The sequence below is a fragment of the Varanus komodoensis genome, unplaced genomic scaffold (genome assembly GCF_004798865.1).
Source record: "Varanus komodoensis strain SLA01 unplaced genomic scaffold, ASM479886v1 scaffold1, whole genome shotgun sequence".
In the NCBI taxonomy this organism is placed as follows: Eukaryota; Metazoa; Chordata; class Lepidosauria; order Squamata; family Varanidae; genus Varanus; species Varanus komodoensis.
The window spans coordinates 121,657,282-121,673,667 of record NW_025335268.1 but is presented as its reverse complement, the minus strand read 5'-3'; the positions used below and the strand labels follow the sequence as shown (position 1 = coordinate 121,673,667).

Sequence of the window (16,386 nt, the reverse complement as noted above, 5' to 3'; positions counted from 1 at the left end):
AAAGCAAAGGGAAACTAAGTCAAAGTCAGAACTTGCCTCTCAGTGATCTATCTCTTGCTAAGATAGATAACTGTGAGCTAGACAGAACAAAGGTTTGGTTCAGTGACCTGGTTTGCATGATTGCTGTGCATTAAGCAAGCCACAGTGGCAGGTGATGGATACTATTTGCCTAATCACTCACCTTAGTGCAGTTTGTCTTGTCATACAAATCTGGACAGCCCATGGATTAACTGAGGGTTGATTCACCTTCCAACAAGCCATACTGACAGGGTTCAGACAGCATGACAAGCTGTGCTCAGGAGAGTGATGAAGCATATATTACCTGGCATATGCCACTTTGGGTTGTTTAACCTATGATGATTGTGCAAACAGTTTGGTTGTTGGGGGCAAGAAGGAAAAGAGGAGGAGAGGGAGAGTTGTCAGAAAGAGAGACAAGAGGTAGCCGTATCCATTTTTGGATCTAGCCTGCTAATGCCAGCTTCAGTCTTGGGTCACAGCCAGTATGAAGAATTGGACAGATTAGTCTTAAAGGAATGTAACTGTTAAGAACAACAACATTAACTACAAAAAATGGTTCTGACCCCTGCTTTAGAGAGTATACTTTTATGCATTTTTTATTTATAGCGTGGGTGTACTACCTGTCCAGCTAAAAAGCCATCAACAATGACGTACATCAGCCTTCCCCAACCTGTTGCGGTTCAAAGTATTTCCAACCTCAACTCCCAGAATTCCCATCCAGCAGGGCCATTGACTGGGAATTCTGAGTGTTGCAGTCCAAACATGTCTAGAATGCTCAAGGTTGGGGAAGGCTGGTGTACATCAATTCAAAACAATAAAGTATAAAACAATCAAAAGAACTTTATGAATGGTAGAAATGGTAAAACATTAGACTGTGCATTCGAAAGCACCTGCTTGAGAAGAGGCATTTTTATACCCTTTCTAACAGTCAAGAGAGTGGGGAGGGGCTGTTGTGCTTCTTGAAGGAACTCTTTCTGTAGTTTTGGGGCCACGAAGGAGAAAGGGCTTTTGTGCATGCCTGAGGTCCCTGTGGATAATGCAACCAGCAGATCTTCATACCTGGGCACTTTCCTAGTAAGGCGGGAGGTCCCGTAGATAGCTTCCCCTTGCTAGAATCAGTGCAAACAACTTCCTGGACACTTTAACTGATGTCCAGTAGGACCTTGTCACCTTCAACTGACCTTCTCCATGTGCTACTTGGGAACCAGATATGACATGACTGGTGCAGGAACTGTGTTAATGAAACATTAGTTCTAAAAAAGGAAAAGGTAGAGTTCTATTCTCTGTAAAGGATATTTATTTGTATTTGCTATTAGTAAATACTGGAGGTATTTTTCTTACCATGTGTCCTCAGAGAAGCAGTTCAAGTGATCCATTTTGGTCTTGATCCAACCCTGTGCCAATGTTGCTCTTCTGTGGGTGTCCGGAGAATCAGGGATAGAAAGCAGGAACTTAATGAGGGTTTCCCCTTCCTTGTTCTTTGTTAATGAAGTAGGGCAGGCTCAGGGGGCTAAGGCTTAATTAACAACCATGCTGGCCTTTTGTATCCTGCCAGATTTACCATCTGCCACAAAACGGAAGTGGTGAAGAACACGCTGAACCCGGTGTGGCAGTCCTTCACTATTCCTGTGCGAGCCCTGTGTAATGGAGACTATGACAGGTACAGGCCCCGAAAATAAGATTCGGCAGAGACAGCTGGGTTTGTGTGTCCGTGAGAGGAGATGGTGGGGAGGTGTCAGAAGAAATCAACACTGTGCCAACACTTGACTCCATCAAAATGTCCCAAATCCCTGAAATGTATTAAGAGCTCTCACACAGGCATCTCTACATTATTTATCACCTTCCAGAGGTATTCTGCCCACCACCCTTCCAAAACTGCAGGGGATGCTTACACTTAATATGATGGACTGGTAGAATGTCTTCCTTTCTTTTTATTTATAGCCCAAATCTTTTCTGCAAGGAACCCAAGGCAGCAGCTTATATAATTCAGATAATCCTCCTCCTCTGTACTTTACCCTCACATCAACCCTGTGAGGTAGGTTGAGCTAAGAGTCAGTGACTGGCCCAAAGACACCCAGGGAGCTTTATGGTCAATTGGAGACCAGAACCCAGGTCTCCAGGTCAACCACACTCCTAACACTAGACCACACCAGCTCTGTAAAAGCCTTTCCTTCAAAACAAAGTATCGCTCAGGGAGGGTGAGGGTTGGCGGGGACACTGCCTAGAGTGGGCTTCCTAGAGTCATCTGGCCGGCTCCTGTTGGATTCCAGATGCTGAATGGTCTGTTTAAATAAACTAGGATCAAACGGTGTCTTATGATCTTGACTTGTTAAGAAGGCAGAGTTTAAAGTAATTAGGGTTGCCTCAATTCAAACATACTGAGAAACTTGGGCTGGTTTAGAATTGGGAGCAGATGCTTCTAATCAATTTCACCAGAGCAGGGGAGCACATGAGCCCATGGCTTGCTGGACGAGCTGAAACTGGGGCTTAGGAACTAAATCTGGTGCTTGGGTGTTCCCAAAATGACCCACTAGAGTTCTCAGGATGGCCACTTCACCTCCTCCATGCAACAGTGCTGTGGCTGTCCCATTCTCCCAACTGATAGGTGGTCTCTCATTTTTAAAGACTGAAATCGCCATTCTAAGGCTTAGTTAGTGACAGTGAGCGTTTGAAACTAAAACATGCTGCTATTGCGGATAGTTTGCCCCCACCTGCTTTTGCCTTGCCCCACCACAGGCATGCAGCTCTTGAGAGCTTCTCTGAAATTGAACTTGTTCCAAGGCTGGAACGGGTTCTGGACCCCTTTGCTAAACCATTGTTTAGTGTCCCATCTGGGCCTCACTGCCCCACAGCTTTGAAGCTGCAGACGGGGCCTCTGGCTCTGCCGCCTTGTATTTTGAACCTGATCTTCCCAACTAAGGCTGGTCCAGCACATTTTGATGGCTCAAAAATGCCAAAGTCTCATCACATTCAAGCAGATCTCTTTGCTGCTACGACATGAGTTTTGGTGTCTCCTTTCTTTGGCCTCTCAACATGGCACCCCGGTAACCACGGCTGGTCTGCTGTTTCCCTTCTGAGTAGCTTGTTCAGCACCTACCTGCTCAGACAAGAGAGAGAGAGCTGCATTGCTCCAGGGCTGCCCTTAAACCAAGCACCTGGGAAGCTGTCCAGCCTGCACCTTTATTGCAGCAGCAGCTGGACGCAATACTCTGTTCCTCCCTCGTGCTGCCATGGTGGAAAGCTTCTGTGAACAGAAGGGGAGGCAAGGTGCCATGAACTGCCCAGAGAGCATTGGCTATTGGGCAGTATTGAAATTAATTAATTAATTGACAGAAGCACACAGAACGAGAGCGAGAGAGATGCTATCGGAGAGGAACAAGGAAGGACGCACTCAGTGGCAGGTGTGTATGGGAGTCCAGGAGGGAAAACAAATTAGGAAGCAACAAGAGTGAAGAGTGTAGGTCAGAAACAGCAGCCACAGGGAACTTGGTCCTGGATTCAGTGGTCCAAAGTAAAAGAACAGGCTGGAGATTTCAGCAGAGGTCAGTTTTATTTATTTATTTAAAACATTTTTGCTCCGTCCTTCCTGATAAAATGTCTCAGGATGGCTTACAATAATTAAAAACAGTAATAATAATAAAATTACAATCAACAATAGTAATGCAATAAATGACAAAGCAATAAATAAATAACATTCATAATTCAGCAAAGCTAAAGAAAGAAAATGTGACTTTAATCTTAAAACATCTAAAATCCATTCGTTCTTAAAATGATGGTTAAATAAAAAGGTTTTTACCTGGCACCGAAAAGAGTATAAAGTCGGTGCCGGGCAAACCTCTCTGGGAAGCACATTCCACAGTCTGGGCGCCCCGCAGAGAAGGCCCTCCTCCGGGTAGACACGTTCCTTACCTCCTTCAAGGAGGGTTCCCAGAACAAGGCATCTCCTGCTGATCTTAAGGGCATGAGGACATATAGGGAAGGAGATGTTCCTTCAGGTGTCCTGGTCCCAAGCCATTTAGGGCTTTATAGGTTAGCACCAGCACCTTGAATCAGGCCTGGACTTCAATCGGAAGCCAGTGTAGCTGGTAGAGGACCGGCGTTATATGAGAATAATGACAAGCCCCCCATCAGCAGCCTGGCAGCTCCATTTGTACTAATTGAAGTATCTGGAACATTTTCAAGGGCAGCCCCACATAGAGCGCGTTACAACAATCCAACCGGGAAGTTACCAGAGCTTGTGCCGCCGTTGCTAGGCAGTGCTCGTTCACCGTGGTATATGCCTGAGCTGTGGGTGATGAACCAGCTGTGGGAGATGATTAGAGCACAGGTGGAGGAAATCACGGAACGAATCTGACCGAACACACTTACGTGCTCATTATTGGGCCTAGGCTGTGGTGGTGAGGGTGGCAAAGAGGCAGTTCTTCTCCGCTTCCATTGCCTTCTTACAGTGCCATCCAGCAGAGCTTTTGATTGATTGATTGATTGATTGATTGATTTATAAAATTTGTATGCCATCCAATTACTAACGTCTCTGGATGGCTAACAGCATAAATAAATTGACGACCCACTCTGGCTGCAATTAATAAAATACAATAATAAAATTTGAGATTAAAACTTATTAAAATATTGATTAAATAAAAAGGTCTTAACCTGGCTCCGAAAAACATATAATGACGGTGCCAGGCAGACCTCTCTGGGGAGCGCATTCCACAGATGGGGCGCCACCACAGAGAAGGCCCTCCTCCGGGTACTCTGTCTCCTAACGTCTTTCACAGCGGGTTCCCAGAGGAGGGCTTCTGTTGCCGATCTCAGGGGGCGGGAGGGCAAATCCTAACACACTCTGGCCAAATAATAAAAAAAAAGATTTGGTGACACGCATCAGCTGTGGCAACTTTGCCCAGCACTTCAAGGAGAAAATCCCTCAAATTCGCCAGGAGCTGGACTCCACAGTTGATAGGACTCCAGAACGGGAGGTGTCCAAAGCGCTGTCTGGCCCATCATTGTTGGATGAGTTTCAGTTGTTGTGGCCTGAGGAAGTGAACATGATGCTTGGGCTGGTACGCTCCACCACCCGTTTACTTGCCCCTTGCCCCTCTTGGCTACTTGCAAGAGCCAGTCACGGGATTGGCACCTGGGTCCAGGAGATTATTAAGAGTTCAGTTGGTATGCAGGACTGCTGCCAAGGGTAGGCATGGTGGGGCCCCACCCCACTGACCAAAGCCCCTGGACTGGCTCTTCTTCTTTCCCTTCCCCACCTGGTTTGTTCACTTGCCTCTTGCCCCGAAAATGCTGGTGACGAGGAGGAGCAGGGGGTGAGCCTGGCTGCTCGCCCACTGGCCATCTGCCTGTCCAGTGGCGGTCCTTGGAAAAGACCCCTCCTCACTGAATCGACCTTCTCACTGCCATTGTCAATGGCTGAGAAAGGGGCTTATTGAGGGCATCTTTCTCAAGGGCCCTCAGAAACCTGGCGGGGCACTGGCTGTAGAAATACTGGGGGAGGAGGTAGGGAAAAGAGGCTCCGTCAAAGCTTGTTGAGAGAGATTTGTCAGACCAGGGAGTTCTCTCTCTGCATACGTATGAAATCTTATTTCAAGCAAAGTAACAAAGAGAAAACAAGGAACTTTCAATCTTTCATTGCAGAATTATTCATCCATGCAGCAGGGGGTCTGATCTTTACCATAATATAACTTCCACATACCATAATACCATATAGCTTTTGTATAGCCTGAAGTGCCTGATCCTGCCAATTCTTGGCTTCTAAGCAGGGTTGGGACAGACTGAAAACTGGATGAGTGACTTAATGTTGTGAATCACCCAGAGGACTTCAGCTACGGGCAGTGTAGGAATGTAATGAAACATGGAGCGAGTCAGAAGGGGCCTCCCAGGCCATCTAGTCTGACCCCTGGCTCCAGCCAACTCTGCTTATGACATGCCTACCATGTTCATGTCCAGCCTATCCTTGAAAACCCTCAAGGATGGGGCCTCAAGCACCTCCCATGGAAGCCCATTCCATACCCCTGGGGACCTAACAGTTGGGAAGTACTTCCTGGCATCCAAACTGAACCTTGGTTCCCTGAGCTTTGCTCCATTGGAATGCATCCTGCCCTCCTTTGCAGGGAAAAACAGGTCTCTGCCCACCTCCGTGTGGTACCCCCTCACGTACCTAATAATGGATAAGACTCACTTTCTGTCTCTCAGTATCTGGATGCCTGCACTCGTCCCAGTAAGACCGAGGAGTTCTGTGACTTACTTCAGGTTCAGGAGGGCAGTGCATGGAAGGGGAGGGCTTTATTTTAAACATGGCACAGCAGCTTTCCATACTCAGAGACCATCATACTATGTCCTGTAGTTCAGGACACATCCAGAAAAACAGTGAGAGTCCCCCTCCGTTACCAGGCTGGAAACTTAAGAACATCTGACATCTTGGAGCTCAGATCTGTTCTAAATTAAATGGCTCTTGTTCTGTCAGCATTACTGAAGAGGCAAGCATGGAGGTGGTGATGGGAGTAAGGACTCCCTTGGGACCGCTGCTTCCTCCTCACAGATGGAACAGGAATGTACTTAAGGGGTGATTGATGGATGGAAATGAAGCAAAAGGGCTGGGAAAGGTCTGATTGTAGGAGCCCCGGAGACAGATTATCTGTGCTATCCACAGAAGCCACTAATACTGTGATGCCTAAATTTGCAGAAAGGTCAGAAGCAATCGAGGAGAGACGGTCTTGCTGGTGGGAGACTGACAGTCATGTTAATCAGAGTAATAAGAGCACCTTGTACATAGAAATGCCAATTACAGGAAGAATGATTGGACCCATTACCCAGTGCAATATACTCTTCACTCAGCTTGATGTTGTCATAAAGAACAATACAACCCATTCTGTGCATTGCATGTGTTTACATTTGCATGTGTGAGAGCTGTGGGTTTAATTGTAATTTGGAACAGTGTGAACCCTACAATATTTGCTGTTGATTACAAGCTCAGCCCTGTGGTCCTAGTACAAACCATTTTTCACATGGTTCCTGATTATTCCTGATGATAATAGTGGTTCCCATTGATAAAATTCAGCTATTTGCTGGGCAGTCCTCGGTATTTATCAAAAGAGGGAAAAGACATTTTCACTACCCCTCCACTGGCAAAGCAGATATTAGCGTCTGGACAAAAGCAGAAACTAACAGCATAGTTCTATATATGTTTGCTCAGAAGTAAGCCTGACTGAGTTTGATGGAGTTTTCTCCATGGTAAATAGCTCTAGGATTGCAGCTGAAGGCATTGTACCTGCAACATTCATTCTGTGCCCTGATGAAAATTTTGTATAACTTGGAAAACCCATTCTCTTCAAGCAATAAAAAGAATGACTTCCTATTTGTTGTGGTCACATTCTCTAGAAATGGACTGGCAGCATATCACAGTTCCCAAAACGTTTAGCTTTACTTTTCTGTGATACAGATCCCTGGAACGATTTTTCTTTGCACGGACATCAGAGATTTTTAGAGTAAATGGATCAAATAAATTTCTTAAAACTAATAACATGGTGGCCATATTTTCCTAGGTCTCAGACAACCTACTTGCACTGTTGAAGGATTCTCACCCACTGCAAAACCTGGCCAAAGGCGAACTTCAGAGAGGTGGAACTGAAACTGATCCTCTTTACCTTCCACGCACTAGAATGACATAACAAACTTAAGTGCGCACAAAATTCTGTCCTCAGAGTATTTTCATTCTAGGCAAGCCTCGATGTAATGTATTTATTTATTTATTTTTCAATTTATATCCTGCCTTTTTCCTACAAAGGGCTCAAGGCAGCTTATATCATTCTCCTCCTCCGTCTTATCCCCACAACAACAACCCTGTGAGGTAGGTAATTAACCTGTGGCAGAATTCAGCAATGCCCTGAGAATGTAACCTTTCTTGATGTTGACCCTGTAGGTCAGTTATCAATTTAATTGGTCAAAACCCCTTCCTATCACTCAGGAAAGACTTGTCCTTCCTTGGCTGTCACTGCCACCAGTCATTCCAGCAAGCTGTACAGAGGAAGATGAGAAGGAACAGTGGGGCCATTCCCCCAGCCCTACGGAAAGACAACAGGAGGCATTGCCTTTTCCATGTTGCTTCCCATACTGTTTCCCTTTTAGATTTTGAGCGGGCATCAAGCATCTTGTTTTCTGGCTGCATGTAAATCACATCCAGGTTTGCTTTTGTCTTTCGTTTTGCTGAGGAGCTGGATAAAATATTTTAAATAAATTTTGCATGTATCTATAAAGCTTAAATGTGAAGGTAAGGTAAGATATGCATTGCCAAACTCTTGGGGATATGTGATGGATGTTTGTCAGACAGCTAGAGTTCATTTCAACTCTTTGGCACCTGTCCATTGTGTTTTAGGAGATTCATACCTCCACACCTGATGTACTGGTGGTGGCCACTGTGTCAGATGAAGAAAGGAGACAGTTGTACAACAGTTGGGCTGGAAGAAGGGCTAATTTCCCTGACCTTGGCATCTACCTTGAGGGCCAAACTGAAAATGTGTGTGTTTGCTATAAGCCATTTTGCCTATGAATTGGAGGTGAGGAGTCTGTCTGATTATAAAATGGAGCTGGGATTACTTACCATACCTCAGTGCACTTCAGTACCTGAAAGCTTTTTCCCACAGCCAGCTCAGTTATCTATATAAGACCCAATCAGAAAAGAAAAGTTAAAGGAGTGGAACATGAGGAGGTACAGCTGGGGAAGGGGTTGGTTCCATTCCCATCCCATGCATGGTCTATTGAGTAATAATAATAGACATCTCTATTCCCTCTTTACACCCCAAATGGAAAGAATTATTGTCATTTGCATTTCATTCACTCATTCATTCAATATACTGTAATGTATATGGACAGCCAACAGGCAGATGCCCCTGGGGTGATTTACACTTGTAACGAAGCTTTCAAACAACAATTTCAAGAGCAATCAAAGTGCTTCACATGCAGTATCTGGTTGTACTTCCAGCAGCAAGTCTCCAAAGCAGGCATGGGGAATATGCAGCTTTCTAGATATTGCTGGAGTCGCATTTCCATCAACTCCAGCAAGCCTGACCAATGGACAGGAGAATGGCTTTTGTAGTCTAACGATAGACTACATGATGGGTGACATGTTCCCCACCCCTGCTGTACAGTTAGCCTCTATATTATGGATAGAGCAGGGAGAGTAGCTGATTGGACGTGTGGCTTGGCTAAAGCCATCTAAGGAAGGGGCAAGATCTGAACTGATTTGTAGACTTGTGTTTAACCACTGTGCTTCAGCTGTACCATCTCTGAGTGTTAAGCAAATCTGGTGCACATCCAGTTTGGCCCTGCGATGCAGGACTTCCTGTTGTACAGCTGGCTTGCTGAAGAAAGGCAGGCTGCACTTGCCCAAAAGGCTTTCTGCTTCATCCCAAGGTTTCCATCAACGCAGCTGAGAACATTGCCCCAGGGGCATCAGTATCCTGCAAGAGCCCCTTCGGTGTGCTTGGCTGTAATGATCTTATCCATCGTCATAACAGCAAAGTGAACTAGATCCCCGTGGCCCTGTTTCACCAGACCTAACGAGAGATCAGAATCATTTGAGCCCAGTTTTGATACTGGAGGACCTAACGACACAGCATGCAATTAACTGGCATGTGGAGGAATGTAGCACATGAGGGAAGGGGGAGATTGAAACCATTTTCCTCCAGACAAAACATGGTTGAAAATCACTTGTGCCCCTGTGTGATACCATGGGGTGGGGGCAGTCCAGTGGGTGCCACCCACTTATTCTTGTAGCTTGTTCAACATAAACGTGTATATGATTGCTCAGAAGTAAATCCCATTTGGCTTATTGGAGGCTTACTTCTTAGTAAGTAGGGTTGCAATGGAAAGTTGTAACTCCAGACAAGACATAGCTATTCCATCTTTTCTTTCTTAACAATTTTTTTCTGGGAGACAAACACAGAAGAATTACAAATCAAAGGCAGTGTGGTCTGGACCCCTCCCCATTACATTCTCTGGCAGGACAATTGCAGAACAAGACCTTCCTAAGGAAGCACACTTACTAATACAAGGTCAAAATACTCTTGCCTGTGCCTTTGATTTCGCCTGAACCGGAATCACAAATAATTACTGCAGTCCTCTGATGGGCAGACATTTCCTCTAAGATTTGTTGGTTTGACATATTTTATCCTTGTTTGAAGTGACTGCTGGACTAAAACCTGGTGGGCACTCAAGTTCTTGGGTGCTAGCCATATATCTAAATACATGTTTATGCAAATTGTTTGTGAAGTGCTTTTTGTTCCTGCTTTTTCCCCTTCCTAAATTCTTAAACGTACTTGTTAGATGATTGCTATAGGTGAGTCATTTGAGTTATTGCATTCTTGGTTTTCTTTTTCATTTCTGAATATCTGACTAGATCCAGCCACACCCCGGAGACTGTACCTTTTGGTTTCATGTTGGAAAGCCGGTTTCACATTTCAGAGCTGTCTTGTTAATTTTAACAAAAACGTTTTCTTAACCCTATCCCACTGAAGACAATGAGATATGCAGGCATAAACCTAGACATTCCTTATCTTAGAAGGGACCCCCAGTGAATTCAGTGAAACTTACCCACAGCTAAGTGAGTAGACATACACTCTAACCCATTGAAATCAGTGGAACTTGTTTCTGAATAGACATGCAGAAGCTAGTAAACATATGATCCTAGGCATGGTTTGACAAAAATGGCCTTTAATTTGCAGCACCCCACCGTCAGCACTGTTGACTGGGAAAGGCTGGCAGTTGTAGTACTTTTTTCTGTGCAAACATGCTCAGGACTGCACCCTGAAGCTATTTTTGTGAAGAAGTGCCATTTGTTTGCTTGCTTTTTGAGAAACAGATGTGATCTTCACCCTACACTGATTTGGATTACTCGCTGTTTTGCTCCATGGCTGAAAGCTGGATGCACGCATATGAGCTGACGGAAAGTGAATCAAATAAAAATGGAAGTATTGATGGCTGTCTGTCCCTGTGTATTTAGAGGCTGCCAATAGAATGAGCTTTGTAAGAGCCCCTTAGAGGAACAGTCTTAGAGTTCTTGGAATGGTTCTAATGAATGCCTTCATCTGATTCCACTGCATAAGATTCTGCCAGTTCTGGTTGTCCAAGACAACCCCACCATCTTGCTTTTCCCCACAGATCAAATGCAGCATAGCTGGATAGCATAGCTTTCCTACCTCCATAGTCGGGAATGGAGGTAGGAAAGCCAGGTCCATTTCACCCATGGAGTAAAGTTGTGAAAATTTTTTCCCATTTTTTTGGGAAAAAATGACAAGTTGAGATGACAGAAGCAGAGGAGAAGGAAAAAGTGGTCTGCAGAATTCGCGTTAAAAGGACGGAAGTCTGACAATACTGTTGTACAGATGGACCCTTGGCGAGTTACCTGTTGTTTAGCATTGCTAAAAGCCTACCTTTTCCTCTTTCAGTTCTTAAAAATTATATCCAGGATACAGATCGACCAATACTTCCTGGCAGCTGTTTTTGCAAGTACAATGCAAGTGTGATTATACAGCCATACTGTAAGAAGACTCCACTGTGAGCTTTAGGCTTGTGTGCTCCCCCTCCTTTCTCCCCCTCCCATTTGTCTAGGAGGTAGATGTCACCAGGGTGCAGTTTCACTTTCACCCCTCGTATGGGGCCCTGTTGTCAGAGTTTAGCTTACTTTCCATAACGGGACTTGCAGTTATGCATAAACCAGAGATCATGCTTTAAAATAAACTCTGGTTAATTAAACAAACTAGTTTCATAACCCATGGCTTGAGTTTGGCTTTTAGTAACTGATCAGACCTTGCTTGAGCTCAGTCTCTGGCTTGTGCATAACAACAAAACAGCTTTTGTGCAAAGTTAAACCAGATTCTGGCACCAGGACTGAGCCTGTCATGAGACAGTGAGGCAACTGCTTCAGGAGGAGGATGTAGAGAGGCAGAGAGTATTGGCAAAGTGTTGAGACAACCTGCCCTTCGCCTCTCAAGCTAGCCCGCTATCCCCAGGTATGGTTGTGGATGCTCCCTTGTCAGTAACAATTAATTCTACAGCCAACGCTCCCAGTCTTCTCCAGTTTGTGAAATGGTGGTGGGTATCTTCTCCTTAGCCCCAAGCAACATGATATCTTGGTCCAGTCCTGTTTGGCAAGGTCCTCCCAGCTGCACTGGGTGAAAAGGCCGGTTTTCCTCATATATTGAATCAATGAGAAAGTTGCTTGTGATTTGAATATGTGCAGTTTAAGTAAGAAAAAGGTTCAGTGGGGACATAAAAAGAGGAAAGACTTTGACTCCTTTCATCAAGTCAAGGTATTTTATTATTTCAGCCGGTCTTTTGAAAATAGGCATATTCAAAAAGTAAAAAGACTCCATTCTTCACTTGTATGTATAGAAAATGTTTTGAACTACCCAGAGAGCTTTGGTTTTTGTGGTGTAATAAATTAATAAATCTTATCCTTAAGTTTCTAGGGCAAAAGGAATTTTCCAAATGCTTGGACTAAAATAACGATATTGCACATTTTGCTGATGATTTTATGCAGCCAATTCTTGTTGCCTGATATCCATCTTACTCAACTTAGAGTATACATGAGAGCCTTTTTTATTGCCACAAAGGCCTACCATCAGCTTTAATTATTGTCACTATCTCTCTAATACAGATCCCTCTAGATTTCCGTGTTTTTGTCTCCTGGAGCAGTTCAGTATTTGTCATAGCTTCCTAATTTGTGCCAGTGGCTGCACTCATGTGGTCAGAATATAAGCTTAAAATAGCTGTTCATATGATGGTTTTATAATAATAGAAGATATTAGCAAACAATTAAACCTCTTAATTATCTGGTACACCTAGGATGGCCCTTCCAAGGAAACCACATTTTGATCTGGTATCTGAGTCAGAACAGTGAAAATTTTACATGATCTGATTTTGAGTCAGAAGCAGCATTGGAAAGATTCTTTGTGACATATTTGGAGAAGCATCCAGATAGGAAAGCCTTTTCTGAAATACATTGGGTGTAATCCAAGCTTGTTCAGGCACCTGAGAATTTTTCTCCTCTGTTTTGGAACAGGCTTTGGAATACGTGCGTAAGCATTTTTCTCTTTTGTGGTTCAGAGTGTCACCTAGTCATGTTGATAGAGAGATGTTTCTAACCATGCATTAGCAAACCTTCAGTTTGGAAGACCCTTGGGATTAAAATAACTCTGAACATTTGCATTTAGCAAAACTAAGGATTTACTTCACTATCTTCTGTGTTCCATTTTCTATGCTTCAGAAAGAACAGGTGGTTCTATTCCCTTCCAGCCAACAATCCTTTTGTCATAGGTTGACAGTACAGATGGGTGATTTCTTCCTTTAAAATAAAAGTCCCGTGTATTATGTGGCTCATCTAAAAGTAAAAGTGAAGCTTAGCTAAGAGACTTCTCTCAAGCAATTTGGCTTTTTTCTCCGTGGATGTTGGTGGTGTTTATTTTCCTTTTCAAAAAGTATTTTTATGGTCTAAAATAAAGAATGTGTGGATTTTTCTCTTGAGAGGGGGGTTTTGGTGACATTGACAGATGGCTCTGGATAGGTTGTATTGAAGCAGAATGGCCTGACTGGCAGTTGACGTTTGCTTCAACACTGGAACTGTAATTGCAGTGATCAAGTCAAGGAGAAAGCCAAAGCTGCATGTCGGGGTGAAAAGGGAAGGCTATCCTGACAGGCAGCCCAGCCTTTTCTCCATAAGAATCCCTTCACGCATGGACCATTCAGCATCAGTACAAGTTTTGTTTGGATGCTGTATCAGCAGCCCACATGCCTTCAGTCTGTAGCTCTGTGGCCAGGTGTGTCTCGGCATTGAGATGTTAGGATCTGTGTGAGCCAAACCAGATCTACAACTAGGTTTAGCATCAGAAGTCAGAATCACCTGGCACCTGTCAGGGTCCTGCTCCTCTTCCTGGCTATTGCTGCTGCTTTGTCCACACTTTCTGATCAAGTGAGCCCTGGCAGAAGAAGTTGGCCTCACCTTCTGGCAGTTATACAAATTAGGGAGGAAGGCCAGCAAAGGTGCAGAAGTAAGCATGGAAAGGAAAAAGTGGGTCCATGCAGGGAAGAGAAGCCTTCTGTGGATTTTTAGTTGCCTGCGTAAGATCTGAGATGGTCTTCCCATCTTTCTGTTACTGCAAACCAGTGGTCCATTTGAAATGTTATTCTGAATCAACTATGTTTTGAATTGATCTGTTATTTGGAGGATGCAGAAACCATTTAAGGCTGTGGGCAAGGAAATAAACAGTTAAAAATATCCAGTGGGCTGTGTTACCTGCAACAACCAAGGAAGGACGGAAGGAAGGGAAAAGGCAGAGAAAGCATTGTGGCCACAATAAATTGTGCAAATTAAGTTGCATATTTTGCACTATTTTTTCATATAATTTAGTAAAGAAATTTGGTGGTTGTAGCTAAGCTTTGAGACTAGTGGATGGAGGTCTTAGTGCAGTGGAGAGGAAGCAGCAGAGACCCCGGGGGAACCAAGAGAACTGTATTTCAGAGAGAAAAATAACAGGTGCAAATACCATGGTGGGAATGAGACACTATCACTGTTACTATCGCAGAGGGGCTCGAGAGGCAGTCGTGAGTAGCTTCTTTGCTTCTGGTTCTCACAGGAAAGGCGTGTTGCCAAGTTATGTTCCTCCAGTTGCCTGGCTGCTGCCATGTTATGCTTCCAAGGAGTAACCTCCAGGCAGGTTGGATGCCACAGCACCAAGGAGAGCTCCTAGTGAGCCATTTACTCCAGGAAGACATGAGACCAAAGAGAAGTTTTTATCCCTGGAAATCCAAAGCCCCCTGAGACTACCCTTTGCAAAATGAAAATACTTAGAGGGATAGACTTCTGGCTTGGAGCTTAACATTGTCCCACTGGCTTTATGGTTTATGGAGATCTTGGAGGTGGGTATGTGGTCCATTGCTGGAACTAGGCATGCAGGTGGCAGGTTTTGATCCAAGCTCAGTATCTGGCGTTTTGGGAGCTCAGCTCTGTAGTGGAGCATGGATCCGGTCTCTGTGCACCTGCACTTCCGAGTTAAGAGGCCAGACCTGGCCTCCCATTAAGCAAGGTAAAGCCCCTCTCTCTGGCAGTGAAGCAGAAGGAGCCATGAGTTGTGGTGCTCCCCCATCAGCCATGCAAACCATGAAATCAGGAACAACCATGAAGTGAGACACTGGTTTGTTGTTGGCACGTGAACTGTGGGTTTCTCATAGTTGTTTTCATAGGTTCAGAAAACAAACTAACTCATGTCTCAAGGACAACCCATGGATGTGGGTTTTGTCTGAGCCCAGCTAAAGTTATTTGAGTCCTAAACAATTGTCACTAAGCAAAATTTTGAAAAACTCCAAGTCAGTAGTAGCAATCCGTTAGGTACAAAATATTGCTTTAATAAATGACATGTTTAATAATTCAGCTTGTTTCTAGCGTTGGTGTTCACCTACACCTCTTCCACCAGCTACTAGGTGGTTTTGAAAAATTCTAATGGAATTTGTGGCACCAGGAAAGGATCATCTTGGGGAATACTGATTCATGGCTTTGGAGGGTTCCTTGGGCCCAGAAATAAAAGCATTTGCTATAAATAAGAAACCCCACTTTTGGGACTAGCAGGTGGAGTGGCTTCCCCATACGTGATGGCAAGAGTGGGGAGAAGCATTCCCCCGTAGAATCTTGTGTGCATGATGCCCCTTAAGCCTAAGCCAGTATCAGATGAATAAGAGTTGCCAAGAGTCATTCTGCACTTGAGGACATTCATATAGAAATGTGGCCTGAAAAATCCAATTTTCCAGCAGAGCAGATCCTCTGTTCCACTCTGTCTGGTGGAAATTTTAACATTCTGTCACTGGAGTGCAATATTTCTCTCCATCTTTAGCTTGTTTGTCTGCTCCTGAACAAGTCCAAACAAATTATTAAAATACCCTTTATTCATTACCCATGCAGTTCCTGTATTGGATCTTTAATTAGTTTGTTTAGACTACTGCATGGGTCTCCCCCCACCCCATTTTTAGGCAGTATATTTTTAGCTTTAGTTGCCATGGAAACATATGACACTGGGACCAAGCTAGTCACAGATCGAGACAACAAACGCAATCTTCTACTCATTCGGTTTCCTGATGGAAAGTATGCTGTAAAATATTAACCTTTTCTTTGTCCAGTGGTGGAAAGTGACAGTGTGCTGCTCATAGAACTGCCACAAATCGTTCCTACATAAAGGCAGAATTTACTTAGCATAGGAGGGAGAAACTAAAGATACTTAGGCTTGTGTTGGAATTTCTCTCAGATCTGCCATCTTAAATCCTGTTCATCCAAGTTTAGATTCTTAGATAGACAAAATAGCACCATTCATACACAAAACA

The 16,386-nt window shown here is 44.3% G+C and overlaps 1 protein-coding gene across 2 annotated transcripts in view; it reads left to right on the top strand.

Annotated features, from left to right (window-relative positions):
• The window catches only part of LOC123033998 (copine-5), a 146,855-nt gene that overhangs the window by 93,831 nt on the left and 36,638 nt on the right, over positions 1-16,386 (top strand). For both annotated transcript variants that reach the window (XM_044451006.1, XM_044451013.1), the window contains one exon: positions 1,574-1,678. In XM_044451006.1, the coding sequence (XP_044306941.1) occupies positions 1,574-1,678 (105 nt within the window). The remainder of the gene's footprint in view (positions 1-1,573; positions 1,679-16,386) is intronic.